Below are 22,415 nucleotides of genomic sequence, written 5' to 3'. Positions count from 1 at the left end.
AATCTCTATTGCACTCCACACTGCCCTTTCCCACCTGGACAACAGGAACGCTTATGTGAGAATGCTGTTCATTGACTACAGCTCAGCGTTCAACACCATAGTGCCTTCAAAGCTCATCACTAAGCTAAGGACTCTGGGACTAAACACCTCCCTCTGCAACTGGATCCTGAACTTCCTGACCCCCCCCCCAGGTGTTAAGTGTAGGCAACACCACATCTGCCACGCTGATCCTCAACACGGGGGCCCAGGGGTGTGTGCTCAGTCCCCTCCTGTATTCCCTGTTCACCAACGACTGCATGGCCAGGCACGACTCCAACACCATCAATAAGTTTGCAGATGACACAACAGTGTTAGGCCTGATCACCGACAACGACGAGACAGCCTATAGGGAGGAAGTCAGAGACCTGGCCATATGGTGCCAGAATAACAACCTATCCCTCAACGTAACCAAGACTAAGGAGATGATTGTGGACTACAGGAAACGGAGGATCGAGCACGCCCCCATTCTCATTGACGGGGCTGTATTGGAGCAGGTTGAGATCTTCAAGTTCCTTGGTGTCCACATCAACAACAAACTAGAATGGTCCAAACTAACCAAGACAGTTGTGAAGAGGGCACGACAAAGCCTTTTCCCCCTCATGAAACTAAAAAGATTTGGCATGGGTCCTCAGATCCTCAGAAGGTTCTACAGCTGCAACATCGAGAGCATCCTGGCCGGTTGCATCACTGCCTGGTACGGCAATTGCTTGGCGTCTGACTGCAAGGCACTACAGAGGGTAGTGCGTAAGTCCCAGTACATCACTGGGGCTAAGGTGCCTGCCCTCCAGGACCTCTACAACAGGCGGTGTCAGAGGAAGGCCCTAAAAATTGTCAAAGACCCCAGCCACCCCAGTCATAGACTGTTCTCTCTGCTACCGCACGGCAAGCGGTACCGGAGTACCAGGTCTAGGACAAAAAGGCTTCTCAACAGCTTTTACCCCCAAGACATTAGACTCCTGAACAGGTAACCAAATGGCTACCTGGACTATTTGCATTGTGTGCCCCCCCCCAACCACTATTTTTACGCTGCTGCTACTCTCTGTTTATCATATATGCATAGTCACTTTAACTATACATTCATGTACATACTACCTCAATTGGACCGACCAACCAGTGCTCCCGCACATTGGCTAACCGGGCTATCTGCATTGTGTCCCACCACCAGCCAACCCCTCTTTTACGCTACTGCTACTCTCTGTTCATCATATATGCATAGTCACTTTAACCATGTCTACATGTACATACTACCTCAATCAGCCTGACTAACCAGTGTCTGTATGTAGCTTTGCTACTTTTATAGCATCACTACTGTATATAGCCTGTCTTTTTACTGTTGTTTTATTTCTTTACTTACATATTGTTCACCTAATACCTTTTTTGCACTATTGGTTAGAGCCTGTAAGTCAGCATTTCACTGTAAGGTGAAATACCTGTTGTATTCGGCGCACGTGACAAATAAACTTTGATTTGATTTGACCTATTCAGTATCTAGGAGACATAAGGAATTAATAAATATATGGATGAGGACGAAGATTCTTAGTGGAGATATTATATTGAGAAGGAGATAACTCTGAGCCTGCATTATGTGACAGATCCTCAGCTGTCACATATCTAGGGGATTGTTCCTGCTATGATGGGATAAATGTCACGTCGTATAGCTTGACAGAGAGACAGAGAGACAGAGCGAGAGAGAGGAAGACAGAGAGACAGAGACAGAGAGACAGAGACAGAGAGACAGAGACAGAGAGAGAGACAGAGAGAGAGACAGAGACAGAGAGAGAGACAGAGAGAGAGACAGAGAGAGAGACAGAGAGAGAGACAGAGAGAGAGACAGAGAGAGAGACAGAGAGCGAGAGAGACAGAGAGAGAGACAGAGAGCGAGCGAGAGAGACAGAGAGTGAGACAGAGAGCGAGAGCGAGAGAGCGAGAGAGCGAGAGAGAGCGAGAGAGAGCGAGAGAGAGCGAGAGAGAGCGAGAGAGAGAGAGAGAGAGAGAGCGAGAGAGAGAGAGAGAGAGAGAGAGAGAGAGAGAGAGAGAGAGAGAGAGAGAGAGAGAGAGAGAGAGAATGTCTCCTAAATGGCACCCTGTTCCCTATAAAGTGCACTACACCCTATAGGCCCTGGTCAAAGGTAGTGCACTACACCCTATAGGCCCTGGTCAAAGGTAGTGCACTACACCCTATAGGCCCTGGTCAAAGGTAGTGCACTACACCGTAAAGGCCCTGGTCAAAGGTAGTGCACTACACCCTATAGGCCCTGGTCAAAGGTAGTGCACTACACCCTATAGGTCCTGGTCAAAGGTAGTGCACTACACCCTATAGGTCCTGGTCAAAAGCAGTGCACTACACCCTATAGGTCCTGGTCAAAAGCAGTGCACTAAGTGGGGAAGAAGGGGGCATATAACATTTTAAAGAGCCACTTCTTCTACATTAAATAAATCACCATGACACTCTGTGGTCTGAGGTAACACACTTAATGTATTGTAGATATGTGGTAGTAGAGTAGTGGTCTGAGGTAACACACTTAATGTATTTTAGATATGTGGTAGTAGTGGTCTGAGGTAACACACTTAATGTATTGTAGATATGTGGTAGTAGAGTAGTGGTCTGAGGTAACACACTTAATGTATTGTAGATATGTGGTAGTAGAGTAGTGGTCTGAGGTAACACACTTAATGTATTGTAGATATGTGGTAGTAGAGGTCTGAGGTAACACACTTAATGTATTGTAGATATGTGGTAGTAGAGTAGTGGTCTGAGGTAACACACTTAATGTATTGTAGATATGTGGTAGTAGTGGTCTGAGGTAACACACTTAATGTATTGTAGATATGTGGTAGTAGAGTAGTGGTCTGAGGTAACACACTTAATGTATTGTAGATATGTGGTAGTAGAGTAGTGGTCTGAGGTAACACACTTAATGTATTGTAGATATGTGGTAGTAGAGTAGTGGTCTGAGGTAACACACTTAATGTATTGTAGATATGTGGTAGTAGAGTAATGGTCTGAGGTAACACACTTAATGTATTGTAGATATGTGGTAGTAGAGGTCTGAGGTAACACACTTAATGTATTGTGGAAAGTGTTATGTCAGGTACATTTTTAGATTGTATATAACTGCTTTAATTTTGCTAGACGCCAGGAAGAGTAGCAGCTGCCTTGGCAGGAACTAATGGGGATCCATAATAAACCCCAGGAAGAGTAGCTGCTGCCTTGGCAGGAACTAATGAGGATCCATAATAAACCCCAGGAAGAGTAGCTGCTGCCTTGGCAGGAACTAATGAGGATCCATAATAAACCCCAGGAAGAGTAGCTGCTGCCTTGACAGGAACTAATGTGATCCATAATAAACCCCAGGAAGAGTAGCTGCTGCCTTGGCAGGAACTAATGGGGATCCATAATAAACCCCAGGAAGAGTAGCTGCTGCCTTGACAGGAACTAATGGGGATCCATAATAAACCCCAGGAAGAGTAGCTGCTGATTTGGCAGGAACTAATGGGGATCCATAATAAACCCCAGGAAGAGTAGCTGCTGCCTTGGCAGGAACTAATGAGGATCCATAATAAACCCCAGGAAGAGTAGCTGCTGCCTTGACAGGAACTAATGGGGATCCATAATAAACCCCAGGAAGAGTAGCTGCTGCCTTGACAGGAACTAATGGGGATCCATAATAAACCCCAGGAAGAGTAGCTGCTGCCTTGGCAGGAACTAATGGGGATCCATAATAAACCCCAGGAAGAGTAGCTGCTGCCTTGGCAGGAACTAATGGGGATCCATAATAAACCCCAGGAAGAGTAGCTGCTGCCTTGGCAGGAACTAATGGGGATCCATAATAAACCCCAGGAAGAGTAGCTGCTGCCTTGGCAGGAACTAATGAGGATCCATAATAAACCCCAGGAAGAGTAGCTGCTGCCTTGGCAGGAACTAATGAGGATCCATAATAAACCCCAGGAAGAGTAGCTGCTGCCTTGACAGGAACTAATGGGGATCCATAATAAACCCCAGGAAGAGTAGCTGCTGCCTTGGCAGGAACTAATGAGGATCCATAATAAACCCCAGGAAGAGTAGCTGCTGCCTTGGCAGGAACTAATGAGGATCCATAATAAACCCCAGGAAGAGTAGCTGCTGCCTTGACAGGAACTAATGGGGATCCATAATAAACCCCAGGAAGAGTAGCTGCTGCCTTGGCAGGAACTAATGGGGATCCATAATAAACCCCAGGAAGAGTAGCTGCTGCCTTGGCAGGAACTGGTGGGGATCCATAATAAACCCCAGGAAGAGTAGCTGCTGCCTTGGCAGGAACTAATGGGGATCCATAATAAACCCCAGGAAGAGTAGCTGCTGCCTTGGCAGGAACTAATGGGGATCCATAATAAACCCCAGGAAGAGTAGCTGCTGCCTTGGCAGGAACTAATGGGGATCCATAATAAACCCCAGGAAGAGTAGCTGCTGCCTTGGCAGGAACTAATGGGGATCCATAATAAACCCCAGGAAGAGTAGCTGCTGCCTTGGCAGGAACTAATGGGGATCCATAATAAACCCCAGGAAGAGTAGCTGCTGCCTTGGCAGGAACTAATGGGGATCCATAATAAACCCCAGGAAGAGTAGCTGCTGCCTTGACAGGAACTAATGGGGATCCATAATAAACCCCAGGAAGAGTAGCTGCTGCCTTGGCAGGAACTAATGGGGATCCATAATAAACCCCAGGAAGAGTAGCTGCTGCCTTGGCAGGAACTAATGGGGATCCATAATAAACCCCAGGAAGAGTAGCTGCTGCCTTGACAGGAACTAATGGGGATCCATAATAAACCCCAGGAAGAGTAGCTGCTGCCTTGGCAGGAACTAATGGGGATCCATAATAAACCCCAGGAAGAGTAGCTGCTGCCTTGGCAGGAACTAATGGGGATCCATAATAAACCCCAGGAAGAGTAGCTGCTGCCTTGGCAGGAACTAATGGGGATCCATAATAAACCCCAGGAAGAGTAGCTGCTGCCTTGGCAGGAACTAATGGGGATCCATAATAAACCCCAGGAAGAGTAGCTGCTGCCTTGGCAGGAACTAACGGGGATCCAGAGGCAGTAGGTCACCATATAGGGCATAGGGAACCATTTGGAACATAACTCAGGCCAAACGGACCATAGTAGATGCAGGCATTAGAAAGCCGGTACACCTGGTCTGTTTTATATAGAGACAGTTCCTTCTGCAGACTGGATGAGACCCTATCATTATAGTATTATGGTACCGGTAGTGATAACTGGAAGTAGTTTGAATCAGTAGTATCTGCCAAACATCAATCTAAAAAAGAAGTAAATATTTGTACTTATAATTTATATTTTGAAATACTATATCTCTGTCATTACCATGGTAACATCACACCACGAGGTCCCCGGTTAACATCACAACACGAGCTTTTACAAAAACAGCTCAGAAACGAGACATTCAAGAAAGGTCAGAACAACATTTCATCTCTATCTCTTTAAAGGTCCAATGCAGTCATTTTTAGTTCAATATCAAATCATTTTCTGCAACAAATAAGTACCTTACAGTGATTGTTTTCAATTTAAATGGTCAAAAAGAAACAAAAATAGCTTCTTAGCAAAGAGCAACTTCTCAAGCAATAATTTAGCTAGTAATGTCTGGGGGTGGTCTGAGTGAGGACTGAAGAGGTAAAAACTAGCTGTTGTTGGCTGAGAGGTTTGGAACTCTCTTTCTTATTGGTCCAATTAACTAATTTACCGCCTGGTGATGTCACCATTCTTGTGGGAAGCTGCTATAGACCATGAAGTGCTAACAGTCCGTATCTGGATGTGAAATGCTTGATAATATATGTGATATTAACAGATAGGTATATTTTCTAGGTGATTTTAAATATTGACTGGCTTTCATCAAGCTGCCCACTCAAGAGAAAGCTTCAAACTGTAACCTGTACCTGCAACCTGGTTCAGATTATCAGAGTAGTTACAAACAGCACAGGAATGAAATCATCAACATGTATTGATCACATCTTTACAAATGCTGCAGATATTTGCTTTAAAGCAGTGTTCAGATCCATTCGATGTAGTGATTACAATATAGTAGCCATATCTATGAATACCAAAGTTCCAAAGGCTGGGCCTAATATAGTATATAAGAGGTCAAGCAATACGTTTTGTAGGGATTCATATTTTGATGATGTAAAGAATATTTGTTGGTCTGTGGTGTGTAATGAGGAGCAACCAGACGCTGCACTTGACGCATTTATGAAATTGCTTATTCCAGTTACTAATAAGCATAAACCCATTAAGAAAATGACTGTAAAAACTGTTAAATCCCTGTGGATTTATGAGGAATTTAAACATTTTATGGTTGAGAGGGATGAGGCGAAAGGAAAGGCAAATAAGTCTGGCTGCACCACCGATTGGCAAACGTAAAGTACTGCAACTTGAGAAATCAAGGGACTAAACTGAATGAAAAAGAAGAAGAAACTTCACTATGAAACAAAGATAAATAATATAAAGAATTATCGTTAAAAGCTTTTAACATTTTGGGGAAAAAGGATAACTCCGCTCCATCATTGATTGAATCAGATGGCTCATTTATCACAGAACTAACTGATATTGCCAACTACTTTAATGATTTTTTCATTGGCAAGATTAGCATATCTAGAAATTACATGCCAGCAACAAACACTGGCACTACACATCCAATGATATCTGACCCAATTATGGAAGGCAAGCGTAGTAATTGTGAGTTCCGTAAAGTCAGTGTGGAAGAGGTGAAAAATATATTGTTGTCTATCAACAATGACAAGCCACAGGGGTCTGACAATCTGGATGGAAAATTACTGAGGTTAATTGCAGACTGTATTGCCACTCCTATTTGCCACATCTTCAATTTAAGCCTCCTAGAGAGTGTGTGTCCTCAGGCCTGGAGGGAAGCTAAAGTCATTCTGCTACCCAAGAACAGTAAAGCCCCTACAGACCCTAGTTTTGTCGCACCTGGACTACTGTTCAGTCGTGTGGTCAGGTGCCACAAAAAAGGACTTAGGAAAATTGCAATTGGCTCAGAACAGGGCAGCACAGCTGGCCCTCGGATGTACACAGAGAGCTAATATTAATAATATGCATGTCAATCTCTCCTGGCTCAAAGTGGAGGAGAGATTGACTTCATCACTACTTGTATTTGTGAGAGGTATTGACATGTTGAATGTACCAAGCTGTCAATCTAAACTACTGGCACACAGCTCAGACACCCATGCATACCCCACAAGACTTTCCACAAGAGGTCTCTTCACAGTCCCCAAGTCCAGAACAGACTATGGGAGGCACACAGTACTACATAGAGCCATGACTACATGGAACTCTATTCCACATCAGGTAACTGATGCAGCAGTAGAATTAGATTTAAAAAACAGATAAAAATACACCTTATGGAACAGCTGGGACTGTGAAGAGACACACACAGGTACAGACACACGCATATGCGCATGGATTTAGTACTGTAGATATGTGGTAGTGGTGGAGTAGGGGCCTGAGGGCACACAGTCTGTGAATGTATTGTAATGTTTTTACATTTTTTATTTCTGCCTTAATTTTGCTGGACTCCAGAATAATATTTGCATTCTATTTACTATGGATTCCCGAGGAAGCAGCTACTCTTCCTCTGACAAAATGAAGGCAATTGGGATCCATAATAAATACAACATGATGTCACCACGGAACACTCCCACCAAAACAGGCGGAACTTTCAGGTCTCTTTTTCAAACAGCTCTTATACTAAAAGGGAATTATCATAATTTTCACAATTTCACAGTGTGGAAATATATATAAAACTCAGGAAATCATGTTTTTGACTGCACTGGGCCTTTAAACTGCTTAGTGTCGTTTTGTTGTCCGACAAGAAGCACCATCCGTTATGGTGTGGGCCGGACTGTCTGACATCTCCACCTGGAACACACCAATCAGAGAGAAGCACCATCCGTTATGGTGTGGGCCGGACTGTCTGACAACTCCACCTGAAACAGACCAATCAGAGAGAAGCACCATCCGTTATGGTGTGGGCCGGACTGTCTGACATCTCCACCTGAAACACACCAATCAGAGAGAAGCACCATCCGTTATGGTGTGGGCCGTACTGTCTGACAACTCCACCTGAAACACACCAATCAGAGAGATGCACCAGACAGCCAATCAGAAACAAGAGGTAGAAACACAGGAAGATGATATTATTGATTAAAACAAAGTGACGTAATAAATGAGTAAAACCACAAACCAGCCACACTGCTGATGTGGACCACATGGTCAGCATTAGTAGATGGAGGCTCTTCAACACATTATGGAGAAAACAAAAGTCATTTAGAGAAACACTATGACACTGGAAATAACCAGGTCGACACCTTTAGAAACACTATTACACTGGAAATAATATAATATAATAATAATAATAACCAGGTCTACACCTTTAGAAACACTATTACACTGGAAATAATATAATATAATAATAATAATAACCAGGTCGACACCTGTCTGTGAGTAGGAAACAACGTGTCGTTTTAACTCTGCTCTCAGGCTGCTGCTCTCATACCATCACCACTTCCCCTGACATCACGAATAGCCTGACCACTTGAACCAAAGGTTTATCATTTATCAAATAATGGGAACATGTGGGAATTGAGGATTAAAACCAAACAACGACCAACAATACATGTTGAGTGTCACTGAATACTGCAAGGAAAGGAATGGCGATGTTACAACCTAAAGAGAAGAAGAGAGGATGGAATAACTTCACAGCTGTTACGTTGAGGGAGAGCTCCTTTAAGGGGCCACTGCAGCCATGTTCATCTCAATATCAAAAACAACATGTTACTTCGTTGTATAGACACTGAGCGGACAAAACATTAGGAACACCTGCTCTTTCCATGACATAGACTGACCAGGTGAATCCAGGTGAAACCTATGATCCCTTAAATTCACTTCAATCAGTGTAGATGAAGAGGAGGAGTCAGGTTAAATAAGGATTTTTAATCCTTGAGACAATTGAGACACGGATTGTGTATGTGTAATTCAGAGGGTGAACGGGCAAGACAAAATGTTTAAGTGCCTTTGAACAGGGTATGGTAGTAGGTGCCAGACGCATCGGTTTGAGTGTATCAAGAACTGCAAAGCTGCTGGGTTTTTCACGCTCAACAGTTTCCTGTGTGTATCAAGAATGGTCCACCACCCAAAGGACGTCCAGCCAACTTGACACAACTGTGGGAAGCATTTTTAGTCAACATTGGCCAGCATCCCTGTGGAACGCTTTCGACACCTTGTACAGTCCATGCCCTGATGAATTGAGGCTGTTCTGATGACAAAAGGGGGTGCAACTCAGTCATGGGAAGGTGTTCTTAATGTTTTGTCCACTCAGTGTAAGACCAGGTCCACAGTCAACCCAGCTATGGTTTTGTTCATCCTTAGCTACAGTTCTGTATGTATGGTGTGGACATCTCAGCCGTGTATAACTCATTGTAATGGAAAACTAGGAGTCATGGTTGAACATCAGTCAGAGAGACACAGCTCTATTATTCTTACAAATATTTACGTTCTCTCTCTGTTTTGTGTTTATTCACTGGGGACAAGCAATTCATTTTGCTTTTACTAAATGTCATCTAAATATACAATAAAGAAACTTAAAATGGAAAATAAAATGGTTATTTAATGTTGTACAACCTCCCACCAGTTGGAAAAACAACAGATTGATACTTAGACCTTCAGATAGGATGTTGTTACTCGTTCTTTCAAAGCGTGTCTTTATGTGAGAGCTGTGTCTTTATGTGAGAGCTGTGTCTTTATGTGAGAGCTGTGTCTTTATGAGATAGATGTGTCTTTATGAGATAGATGTGTCTTTATGTAGGAGCTGTGTCTTCTTGTGAGAGCTGTGTCTTTATGAGAGAGCTGTGTCTTCATATGAGAGCTGTGTCTTTGTGAGAGAGCTGTGTCTTAATGTGAAAGCTGTGTCTTTATGTAAGTAAGTGAGAACTGTGTCTTTATGTGAGAGCTGTGTCTTTATGTGAGAGCTGTGTCTTTATGTAAGAGCTGTGTCTTTATGTAAGTAAGTGAGAGCTGTGTCTTTATGTGAGAGCTGTGTCTTTATGTGAGAGCTGTGTCTTTATGTAAGAGCTGTGTCTTTATGTGAGATTGCTGTGTCTTTATGTAAGAGCTGTGCCTTTATGAGAGAGCTGTGTCTTTATGTAAGAGCTGTGTCTTTATCCTGGTTGGGCTAGGCGTCCCGCTAGTGGGACATCTTCCGGTGAAACTGGAGGGGGCAATTCAAATAAATAATCATAAAAATGCTGTATATTCAACTTTTAGGTACATAGTGTCTTATATCAGTTGAAAGCTTAAATTATTGTTAATCTATTTGCACTGTCCGATTTACAGTAGCCATTACAGCGAAAGAATGCTATGTGATTGTTTGAGGACGGCGCCCCACATCAAATATTTTTCCACCGGCACAGGTTTCATAAATTCACAAATAGCGATTAAATATTCACATACTTTGAAAAACTTCCTCTGATTTGTCATCCAATGTGTCCCAGCTATAACATGTAGTGTTGTTTTGTTAGATAAAATACTTTTTTATATCCCAAAAGTCAGTTTAGTTGGCGCCATCGATTTGACTAATCCACTCGTTCAAAATGCAGAGATAGGAATCTGAAATTCTACCCCTAAACTTTGTTTCAACAAGTCAAAATATGTTTCTATTTAATCCTCAGGTACCCTAAAATGTCTTCAAACTCTAATATTTCATACGGAAACAAGCATGTTCAATAGGAAACCAAATTTAGCAGGTGCGTTCTGTCTTCAAACACACATTTCCAGACTATGTCCTTGTAATATTGATCCAAGATGGCGTGGCAGTGTAGGCGTGTTTAGTCCGTCCTCCTGTGTACTTTTGTATTTTTCGTATTTTTTGTATATATAAAAAAAAAAAAATCTATCTCTTATCGATTTTTAATTCGATTATACCTTCCGGTAACCTGCCTCACCCAACGATATACGGAATCCTTATTATTTTTAACTTTGGAACACATTCAAGAACCTCCAGTAGCTAACCAGCTAATCAGCTACAAGCTATTTAGTCATTTTTACCTTCTGCACAGACACCAGCCCTGTTCTTAGCTTGGATATTACTCGCCAATCTACCAGCATCGGACTGTCTCTCCACAACAACGCCGGATTCCTGCCGTAATCCCTGAGCCACTACTTCTGATCCTCACAGCTAGCTCACAGCTAGCTTGCACCCTCCGTGGCACCCAGTACCGAAGCTATCCCCTAACGCCACTGCCACGAAGCTAGCACCAGTTAGCAAACAAAATTCTACAATACCTCTTTCGCCATCTGGCTTGGATTCTCTGTCGACACGGCGCCCCGCCGCACCACCACGTCTGGTCTGCCGACGAATACCCCATCCGCTGTGCCCTCAACCGGCCTCCGTCTGGGCAGACCACCCCCGGGCTACTAACTTTAAACGTCGCGTGCTAGCGTGGTGACGGCTTCCCTGCTCCATCCACTGCTCCCCCCTGGACACTATGATCACTTGGCTACATAGCTGATGCCTGCTGGACTGTCCATTAATCCCGGTACTCCATTCTGTTTATTTGTGTTTATCTGTCGGCCCAGCTGCGAACTCAGGCTCTGTGTGTAGTTAATCCGACCCTCTCTGCCTAGTCATCGCCATTTTACGTGCTGTTGTTGTGTTAGCTGACTAGCTGCTGTTGTCTCACCTGTTGTTTTACCTAGCTCTCCCAATCAAGACCTGCGATTACTTTATACCTTACTATATGTCTCTCTCGAATATCAATATGCCTTGTAAACTGTTGTTCGGGTTAGTTATCATTGTTTCAGTTCACAATGGAGCCCGTAGTTCCACTCCTAATACCTCTGATACCTCCTTTGTCCCACCTCCCACACATGCGGTGACCTCACCCATTATAACCAGCATGTCCAGAGATACAACCTCTCTTATCATCACCCAGTGCCTGGGCTTACCTCCGCTGTACCCGCACCCCACCATACCCCTGTCTGCACATTATGCCCTGAATATATTCTACCACGCCCATAAATCTGCTCCTTTTATTCCTTGTCCCCAACGCTCTAGGCGACCAGTTTTGATAGCCTTTAGCCGCACCCTCATCCTACTACTCCTCTGTTCCTCGGGTGATGTGGAGGTAAACCCAGGCCCTGCATGTCCCCAGGCACCCAGACTTCTGTGATCGAAAAAGCCTTGGTTTCATGCATGTCAACATCAGAAGCCTCCTCCCTAAGATTGTTTTACTCACTGCTTTAGCACACTCTGCCAACCCTGATGTCCTTGCCGTGTCTGAATCCTGGCTTAGGAAGGCCACCAAAAATTCTGAGATTTCCATACCCAACTATAACACTTTCCGTCAAGATAGAACTGCCAAAGGGGGAGGAGTTGCAATCTACTGCAGAGATAGCCTGCAAAGTTCTGTCATACTTTCCAGGTCTATGCCCAAACAGTTCGAACTTCTAATTTTAAAAATGAATCTCTCCAGAAATAAGTCTCTCACTGTTGCCGCCTGCTACCGACCCCCCTCAGCTCCCAGCTGTGCCCTGGACACCATCTGTGAATTGATCGCCCCCCATCTAGCTTCAGAGTTTGTTCTGTTAGGTGACCTAAACTGGGATATGCTTAACACCCCGGCAGTCCTACAATCTAAGCTAGATGCCCTCAATCTCACACAAATCATCAAGGAACCCACCAGGTACAACCCTAAATCCGTAAACATGGGCACCCTAATAGACATTATCCTGACCAACTTGCCCTCCAAATACACCTCTGCTGTCTTCAATCAGGATCTCAGCGATCACTGCCTCATTGCCTGTATCCGCTACGGGTCCGCGGTCAAACGACCACCCCTCATCACTGTCAAACGCTCCCTAAAACACTTCTGCGAGCAGGCCTTTCTAATCGACCTGGCCCGGGTATCCTGGAAGGATATTGACCTCATCCCGTCAGTTGAGGATGCCTGGTCATTCTTTAAAAGTAACTTCCTCACCATCTTAGACAAGCATGCTCCGTTCAAAAAATGCAGAACTAAAAACAGATATAGCCCTTGGTTCACTCCAGACCTGACTGCCCTCGACCAGCACAAAAACATCCTGTGGCGAACTGCAATAGCATCGAATAGTCCCCGCGATATGCAACTGTTCAGGGAAGTCAGGAATCACTACACGCAGTCAGTCAGGAAAGCAAAGGCCAGCTTTTTCAAGCAGAAATTTGCATCCTGTAGCTCTAACTCCAAAAAGTTCTGGGACACTGTAAAGTCCACGGAGAACAAGAGCACCTCCTCCCAGCTGCCCACTGCACTGAGGCTAGGTAACACGGTCACCACCGATAAATCCGTGATAATCGAAGACTTCAACAAGCATTTCTCAATGGCTGGCCATGCCTTCCTCCTGGCTACTCCAACCCTGGCCAACAGCTCCGCCCCCCCCGCTGCTACTCGCCCAAGCCTCCCCAGCTTCTCCTTCACCCAAATCCAGATAGCAGATGTTCTGAAAGAGCTGGAAAACCTGGACCCATACAAATCAGCTGGGCTTGACAATCTGGACCCTCTATTTCTGAAACTCTCCGCCGCCATTGTCGCACCCCCTATCTCCAGCCTTTTCAACCTCTCCTTCGTATCATCTGAGATCCCCAAGGATTGGAAAGCTGCCGCGGTCATCCCCCTCTTCAAAGGGGGAGACACCCTGGACCCAAACTGTTACAGACCTATATCCATCCTGCCCTGCCTATCTAAGGTCTTCGAAAGCCAAGTCAACAAACAGATCACTGACCATCTCGAATCCCACCGTACCTTCTCCGCTGTGCAATCCGGTTTCCGAGCCGGTCACGGGTGCACCTCAGCCACGCTCAAGGTACTAAACGATATCATAACCGCCATCGATAAAAGACAGTACTGTGCAACCGTCTTCATCGACCTGGCCAAGGCTTTCGACTCTGTCAATCACCATATTCTTATCGGCAGACTCAGTAGCCTCGGTTTTTCTAATGACTGCCTTGCCTGGTTCACCAACTACTTCGCAGACAGAGTTCAGTGTGTCAAATCGGAGGGCATGTTGTCCGGTCCTCTGGCAGTCTCTATGGGGGTACCACAGGGTTCAATTCTCGGGCCGACTCTTTTCTCTGTATATATCAATGATGTTGCTCTTGCTGCGGGCGATTCCCTGATCCACCTCTACGCAGACGACACCATTCTGTATACTTCTGGCCCTTCCTTGGACACTGTGCTATCTAACCTCCAAACGAGCTTCAATGCCATACAACACTCCTTCCGTGGCCTCCAACTGCTCTTAAACGCTAGTAAAACCAAATGCATGCTTTTCAACCGGTCGCTGCCTGCACCCGCACGCCCGACTAGCATCACCACTCTGGATGGTTCCGACCTAGAATATGTGGACATCTATAAGTACCTAGGTGTCTGGCTAGACTGCAAACTCTCCTTCCAGACTCATATCAAACATCTCCAATCCAAAATCAAATCGAGAGTCGGCTTTCTATTTCGCAACAAAGCCTTGTTCACTCACGCCGCCAAACTTACCCTAGTAAAACTGACTATCCTACCGATCCTCGACTTCGGCGATGTCATCTACAAAATAGCTTCCAATACTCTACTCAGCAAACTGGATGCAGTTTATCACAGTGCCATCCGTTTTGTTACTAAAGCACCTTATACCACCCACCACTGCGACCTGTATGCTCTAGTCGGCTGGCCCTCGCTGCATGTTCGTCGTCAGACTCACTGGCTCCAGGTCATCTACAAGGCTATGCTAGGTAAAGCGCCGCCTTATCTCAGTTCACTGGTCACGATGGCAACACCCACCCGTAGTACGCGCTCCAGCAGGTGTATCTCACTGATCATTCCTAAAGCCAAAACCTCATTTGGCCGCCTTTCCTTACAGTTCTCTGCTGCCTGCGACTGGAACGAATTGCAAAAATCTCTGAAGTTGGAGACTTTTATCTCCCTCAACAACTTTAAACATCTGCTATCTGAGCAGCTAACCGATTGCTGCAGCTGTACATAGTCCATCGGTATATAGCCCACCCAATCTACCTACCTCATCCCCATACTGTTTTCATTTATTTACTTTTCTGCTCTTTTGCACACCAGTATCTCTATTTGCACATGATCATCTGATGATTTATCACCCCAGTGTTAATCTGCTAAATTGTAGTTATTCGCTCCTATGGCCTATTTATTGCCTACCTCCTCATGCCTTTTGCACACATTGTATATAGATTCTCTTTTTTTCCTTTTTTTTTTCCTACTATGTTATTGACTTGTTTATTGTTTACTCCATGTGTAACTCTGTGTTGTTGTCTGTTCACACTGCTATGCTTTATCTTGGCCAAGTCGCAGTTGCAAATGAGAACTTGTTCTCAACTAGCCTACCTGGTTAAATAAAGGTTAAATAAAACAAATATATATATAATAATAAAAACTGAGATGGGTGGTGGTGTGTGGAGAGGAGATGTGGAGGGGAGATGTGGAGGGGAGATATGGAGGGGAGATGTGGGGGGAGATGTGTGGTGGTGTGTGGAGGGGAGATGTGGAGGGGAGATGTGTGGGGGAGATGTGTGGTGGTGTGTGGAGGGGAGATGTGGAGGGGAGATGTGGAGGGGAGATGTGTGGTGGTGTGTGGAGGGGAGATGTGGAGGGGAGATGTGTGGTGGTGGGTGGAGGGGAGGTGTGGAGGGGAGATATGGAGGGGAGATGTGTGGGGGAGATGTGTGGTGGTGTGTGGAGGGGAGATGTGGAGGGGAGATGTGGAGGGGAGATGTGTGGGGGAGATGTGTGGTGGTGTGTGGAGGGGAGATGTGGAGGGGAGATGTGTGGGGGAGATGTGTGGTGGTGTGTGGAGGGGAGATGTGGAGGGGAGATGTGTGGTGGTGTGTGGAGGGGAGATGTGGAGGGGAGATGGGTGGTGGTGTGTGGAGAGGAGATGTGTGGTGGTGTGTGGAGGGGAGATGTGGAGGGGAGATGTGGAGGGGAGATGTGTGGAGGGGAGATGTGTGATGGTGTGTGGAGGGGAGATGTGGAGGGGAGATGGGTGGTGGTGTGTGGAGAGGAGATGTGTGGTGGTGTGTGGAGGGGAGATGTGGAGGGGAGATGTGGAGGGGAGATGTGGAGAGGAGATGTGGAGGGGAGATATGGAGGGGAGATGTGGAGGGGAGATGGGTGGTGGTGTGTGGAGGGGAGATGTGGAGGGGAGATGGGTGGTGGTGTGTGGAGGGGAGATGTGGAGGGGAGATGGGTGGTGGTGTGTGGAGGGGAGATGTGGAGGGGAGATGTGGAGAGATGTGGGGAGGGGAGATGTGGAGAGATGTGGGGAGAGGAGATGTGGAGGGGAGATGTGGAGGGGAGATGGGTGGTGGTGTGTGGAGGGGAGATGTGGAAGGGAGATGGGTGGTGGTGTGTGGAGGGGAGATGTGGAGAGGAGATGTGGAGAGATGTGGGGAGGGGAGATGTGGAGAGATGTGGGGAGAGGAGATGTGGAGGGGAGATGTGGGAAGATGTGGGGAGGGGAGATGTGGAGGGGAGATGGGTGGTGGTGTGGGGTTATGTGGGAGAGGAGATGGGTGGAGATGTGTGGTTATGTGGGAGAGGAGATGTGGAGGGGAGATGTGGGGAGGGGAGATGTGGAGAGATGTGGGGAGAGGAGATGTGGAGATATGTAGGAGAGGAGATGTGGGGAGATGTGGGGAGAGGAGATGTGGAGATATGTCGGGAGATGGTTGGGAGACGTGGGGAGGGGAGATGTGAGGTTATGTGGGAGAGGAGATGTGGGGTGGGGAGATGTGGGGATATGTCGGGAGATGGTTGGGAGACGTGGGGAGGGGAGATGTGAGGTTATGTGGGAGAGGAGATGTGGGGTGGGGAGATGTGGGGATATGTCGGGAGATGGTTGGGAGACGTGGGGAGGGGAGATGTGAGGTTATGTGGGAGAGGAGATGTGGGGTGGGGAGATGTGGGGAGGGGATATGTAGGGTGGGGAGATGTAGGGTGGGGAGATGTGGGGTGGGGAGATGTGGGGAGGGGATATGTAGGGTGGGGAGATGTAGGGTGGGGAGATGTGGGGAGGGGAGATGGGTGGAGGGGAGATGGGTGGAGATGCGGGGTGGTGAGATGCTGGGTGGGGAGATGTGGGTAGATGTGGGGAGATGTAGGGTGGGGAGATGTGGGGTGTTCATCCTCACTGCGGAATCATTAAACACACATTTACATGTATTTATTTTTTAACCTTTTTTAAATAGGCAAGTCAGTTAAGAACTAATTAGTATTTACAGTGACGGCCTACCCATGCCGGGACGACACTGGGTCAATCATACTTTTACTTTTCATACCTAAGTATATTTTAGCAATTACATTAACTTTGATACTTAAGTGTATTTAAAACCAAATACGTTTAGAGTTTTACTCAAGTTATATTTTACTGGGTGACTTTCACTTTTACTTGACTAATTTTCTAGTAAATTATCTTTACTTTTACTCACGTTTGACAATTGGGTCATTTTTCTACAACTGCCTACAGGCTGCCTGCTGGCCCTTTAAGAGCTGCTGCTGCCTCACCCTGCCTGGGGATGGCCCTCCCACAGATTAGCTGAACAATGCATGGGAAGGAGGACGGACAAACGGGGACAGCGAGAGAGATAGGAAAGAGAGAGACAGAGAGAGAGAGAGAGAGAGAGAGAGAGAGAGAGAGAGAGAGAGACATAGAGAGAGACAGAGAGAGAGAGACATTGTTATCTATTTCACTTGCTTTGGCAATGTAAACATATGTTTCCCATGCCAATAAAGCCCCTTAAATTTAAATTGAAGTGAGAGAGAGAGAAGCAGAGAGTGATAGGTTGAGTGAGCAAGGCAGAGGGGGGAGATAGAGGCAGAGAGATAGTGAGAGAGAGAGAAGCAGAGAAAGAGTGGTATTAAAAGGAAACAGAGAGAAGGGGAAAGCCTGTCCTTCAGCTCTGAGGCGCTAACCGTCTCCCTCCAGACTGACCGTGCAGTCCCGCCCCTCCCTGACCCAGCAGGACTCTGACATGCTCCTCTGTGTCTCTGTCTCCAGATGGCCAACACCGTAACGTTGCTGTGCTGTGTAGTGCTAGCTGCTGTGGTGGTGGCATACGCGCAGAGACGCAACCAGACAGGTAAGAACCAACACACTCCTACTACAACTACCCATCTATCTATCCATCTACCCATCTATCTATCCATCTACCCGTCTATCTATCTATCTATCTATCTATCTATCTATCTATCTATCTATCTATCTATCTATCTATCTATCTATCTATCTATCTATCTATCTATCTATCTATCCATCTATCTATGCCACTGCTTTTACCCTGCCTGTCTGTCTATTGATGAGATATATATTATATAACAACCCTGTTGCATATGGACTCATTAATGTTGTTGTCAGTGTTGTTGTCAGTGTTGTTGTTGTTGTCAGTGTTGTTGTTGTGGTCAATGTTGTTGTTGTCAGTGTTGTTGTTGTTGTCAGTGTTGTTGTTGTGGTCAATGTTGTTGTTGTCAGTGTTGTTGTCAGTGTTGTTGTTGTTGTCAGTGTTGTTGTTGTGGTCAATGTTGTTGTTGTCAGTGTTGTTGTTGTCAGTGTTGTTGTCAGTGGTGCTGTTGTCAGTGGTGTTGTTTGTGTCAGTGTTGTTGCTGTCAGTGTTGTTGTCAGTGGTGTTGTTGTTGTCAGTGGTGTTGTTGTTGTCAGTGGTGTTGTTGTTGTCAGTGGTGTTGTTTGTGTCAGTGTTGTTGCTGTCAGTGTTGTTGTCAGTGTTGTTGTTGTTGTCAGTGGTGTTGTTGTCAGTGTTGTTGTTTGTGTCAGTGTTGTTGTCAGTGGTGTTGTTTGTGTCAGTGTTGTTGTTGTCAGTGTTGTTGTTTGTGTCAGTGTTGTTGTCAGTGGTGTTGTTTGTGTCAGTGTTGTTGTCAGTGTTGTTGTCAGTGGTGTTGTTATCAGTGGTGGTGTGTGTGTCAGTGTTGTTGTTGTCAGTGTTGTTGTCAGTGTTGTTGTTGTTGTCAGTGTTGTTGTTGTGGTCAATGTTGTTGTTGTCAGTGTTGTTGTCAGTGTTGTTGTTGTTGTCAGTGTTGTTGTTGTGGTCAATGTTGTTGTTGTCAGTGTTGTTGTCAGTGTTGTTGTTGTTGTCAGTGTTGTTGTTGTGGTCAATGTTGTTGTTGTCAGTGTTGTTGTCAGTGTTGTTGTTGTTGTCAGTGTTGTTGTTGTGGTCAATGTTGTTGTTGTCAGTGTTGTTGTTGTCAGTGTTGTTGTCAGTGGTGTTGTTATCAGTGTTGTTGTTGTTGTCAGTGGTGTTGTTATCAGGGTTGTTGTTGTTGTCAGTGTTGTTGTTGTTTTTGTTGTTAGTGTTGTTATTGTCAGTGTTGTTGTTGTTAGTGTTGTTGTTGTCAGTGTCAGTGTTGTTGTTGTTGTTAGTGTTGTTGTTGTCAGTGTTGTTGTTGTCAGTGATGTTGTTGTTGTCAGTGTTGTTGTTAGTGTTGTTGTTGTCAGTGTCAGTGTTGTTGTTGTTGTTAGTGTTGTTGTTGTCAGTGTTGTTGTTGTCAGTGTTGTTGTTGTTGTCAGTATTGTTGTTGTTGTCAGTGTTGTTGTTGTTGTCAGTGTTGTTGTTGTTTTCAGTATTGTTGTTGTTGTCAGTGTTGTTGTTGTTGTCAGTGTTGTTGTTGTTGTTAGTGTTGTTGTTGTTAGTGTTGTTGTTGTTGTCAGTGTTGTTGTTCTTGTCAGCGTCATTGTTGTTGTCAGCATTGTTGTTGTTGATGTTGTCAGTGTTGTTGTTGTCCCTTCTCTTTGGTTCTGTCCTTCGGTCTCCATTTGGATCAGAACATAGTGTATTGTGTTCTCAGAGCCTGCTCTCTCTGTCACCTGACCATGGGGTTGGAGGCTGGGTGAGACCTCAGAGGCCCTCCTCTCTCCCCTCCTCCATTCCTCTCCTCCCCCCTCTCTCCCCTCTGAGCAACAGAGGACTTTCTCCTCTGTCACAAGTAAATGCAAGTAAAACTAAATGCATGCTTTTCAACCGTTCGCTGCCCGCACCCCCACGCCCGACTAGCATCACTACTCTGGACGGTTCTGACTTAGAATATGTGGACAACAACAAATACCTAGGTGTCTGGCTAGATTGTAAACTCTCCTTCCAGACTCATATTAAACATCTCCAATGCAAAATTCAATCTAGAATCCGCTTTCTATTTTGCAACAAAGACTCCTTCACTCACGCCGCCAAAGTAAAACTGACTATCCTACCGATCCTCGACTTCGGCGATGCCATTTACAAAATAGCCTCCAACACTCTACTCAGCAAAACTGTATGCAGTCTATCACAGTGCCATCCGTTTTGTCACCAAAGCCCCTTACACTAACCATTACTGGAACCTGTACAGTTGTGGCCAAAAGTTTTGAGAATGACACACATATTAATTTCCACAAAGTTTGCTGCTTCAGTGTCTTTAGATATTTTTGTCAGATGTTTCTATGGAATACTGAAGTATAATTATAAGCATTTCATAAGTGTCAAAGGCTTTTATTGACAATTACATGAATTTGATGAAAATAGTAAATATTTGCAGTGTTGACCCTTTTTTCAAGACCTCTGCAATCCGCCCTGGCATGCTGTCAATTAACTTCTGGGCCACATCCTGACTGATGGCAGCCCATTCTTGCATAATCAATGCTTGGAGTTTGTCAGAATTTGTGGGTTTTTGTTTGTCCACCCGCCTCTTGAGGATTGACCACAAATTCTCAATGGGATTAAGGTCTGAGGAGTTTCCTGGCCATGGCCTCAAATAATCGAGGTTATGTTCCCCCGAGCCACTTAGTTATCAATTTTGCCTTATGGCAAGGTGCTCCATCATGCTGCAAAAGGCATTGTTCATCACCAAATTGTTCCTGGGTGGTTGGGAGAAGTTGCTCTCGGAGGATGTGTTGGTACCATTCTTTATTCATGGCTGTGTTCTTAGGCAAAATAGTGAGTGAGCCCACTCCCTTGGCTGAGAAGCAACCCCACACATGAATGGTCTCAGGATGCTTTGCTGTTGGCATGACACAGGACTGATGGTAGCGCTCACCTTGTCTTCTCCGGACAAGCTTTTTTCCGGATGCCCCAAACAATCAGAAAGGTGATTCATCAGAGACAATGACTTTACCCCAGTCCTCAGCAGTTCAATCCCTGTACCTTTTTCAGAATCTGTCCCTGATGTTTTTCCTGGAGAGAAGTGGCTTCTTTGCTGCCCTTCTTGACACCAGGCAATCCTCCAAAAGTCTTCGCCTCACTGTGCGTGTAGATGCACCACACCTGCCTGCTGCCATTCCTGAGCAAGCTCTGTACTGGTGGTGCCCCGATCCCGCAGCTGAATCAACTTTAGGAGACGGTCCTGGCGCTTGCTGGACTTTCTTGGGCGCCCTGAAGCCTTCTTCACAACAATTGAACCGCTCTCCTTGAAGTTCTTGATGATCCGATAAATGGTTGATGTAGGTGCAATCTTACTGGCAGCAATATCCTTGCCTGTGAAGCCCTTTTTGTGCAAAGTAATGATGACGGCGCGTGTTTCCTTGCAGGTAACCATGGTTGACAGAGGAAGAACAATGATTCCAAGCACCACCCTCCTTTTGAAGCTTCCAGTCTGTTATTCGAACTCAATCAGCATGCCAGAGTGATCTCCAGCCTTGTCCTCATCAACACTCATACCAGTGTTAATGAGAGAATCACTGACATGATGTCAGCTTGTGGCAGGGCTGAAATGCAGTGTAAATGTTTTTGGGGGATTCAGTTCGTTTGCATGACAAAGAGGGACTTTGCAATTAATTGCAATTCATCTGATCACTCTTCACAACATTCTGAAGTATATGCAAATTGACGTCATACAAACTGAAGCAGCCGACTTTGTGAAAATGTATATGTCTCATTCTCAAAACGTTTGGCCACGACTGTATGCTGTAGTCGGCTGGCTCTCGCTACATGTTCGTCGCAAAACCCACTGGCTCCAGGTCATCTATTAGTCTTTGCTAGGTAAAGCTTTGCCTTATCTCAGCTCACTTGTCACGATAACAACACCCACCCGTAGCACGCGTTCTAGCAGGTATATCTCACTGATCATCCTCAAAGCCAACACCTCCTTTGGCCGCCTTTCCTTCCAGTTCTCTGCTGCCAGTGACTGGAACAAATTGCAAAAATCGCTGAAGCTGGAGACTTATATTTCCCTCACTAACTTTAAACATCAGCTATCTGAGCAGCTAACTGATTGCTGCAGCTGTACATAGCCCATCTGTAAATAGCACACCCAATCTACCTACCTCATCCCCATATTGTTTTTATTTAC

The 22,415-nt window shown here is 45.5% G+C and overlaps 1 protein-coding gene across 1 annotated transcript in view; it reads left to right on the top strand.

Annotated features, from left to right (window-relative positions):
* Positions 1–22,415, top strand: part of LOC139544456 (ciliary neurotrophic factor receptor subunit alpha-like) — a 412,488-nt gene that overhangs the window by 153,728 nt on the left and 236,345 nt on the right. Inside the window, exon 2 of the mRNA XM_071351570.1 lies at positions 18,145–18,226. Within this exon, the coding sequence (XP_071207671.1) occupies positions 18,145–18,226 (82 nt within the window). The remainder of the gene's footprint in view (positions 1–18,144; positions 18,227–22,415) is intronic.

Source organism: Salvelinus alpinus, chromosome 18 (genome assembly GCF_045679555.1).
Source record: "Salvelinus alpinus chromosome 18, SLU_Salpinus.1, whole genome shotgun sequence".
NCBI lineage: Eukaryota > Metazoa > Chordata > Actinopteri > Salmoniformes > Salmonidae > Salvelinus > Salvelinus alpinus.
Note: the sequence above shows the minus strand (reverse complement) of the source record. Positions and strands in the feature narration are given on the sequence as shown.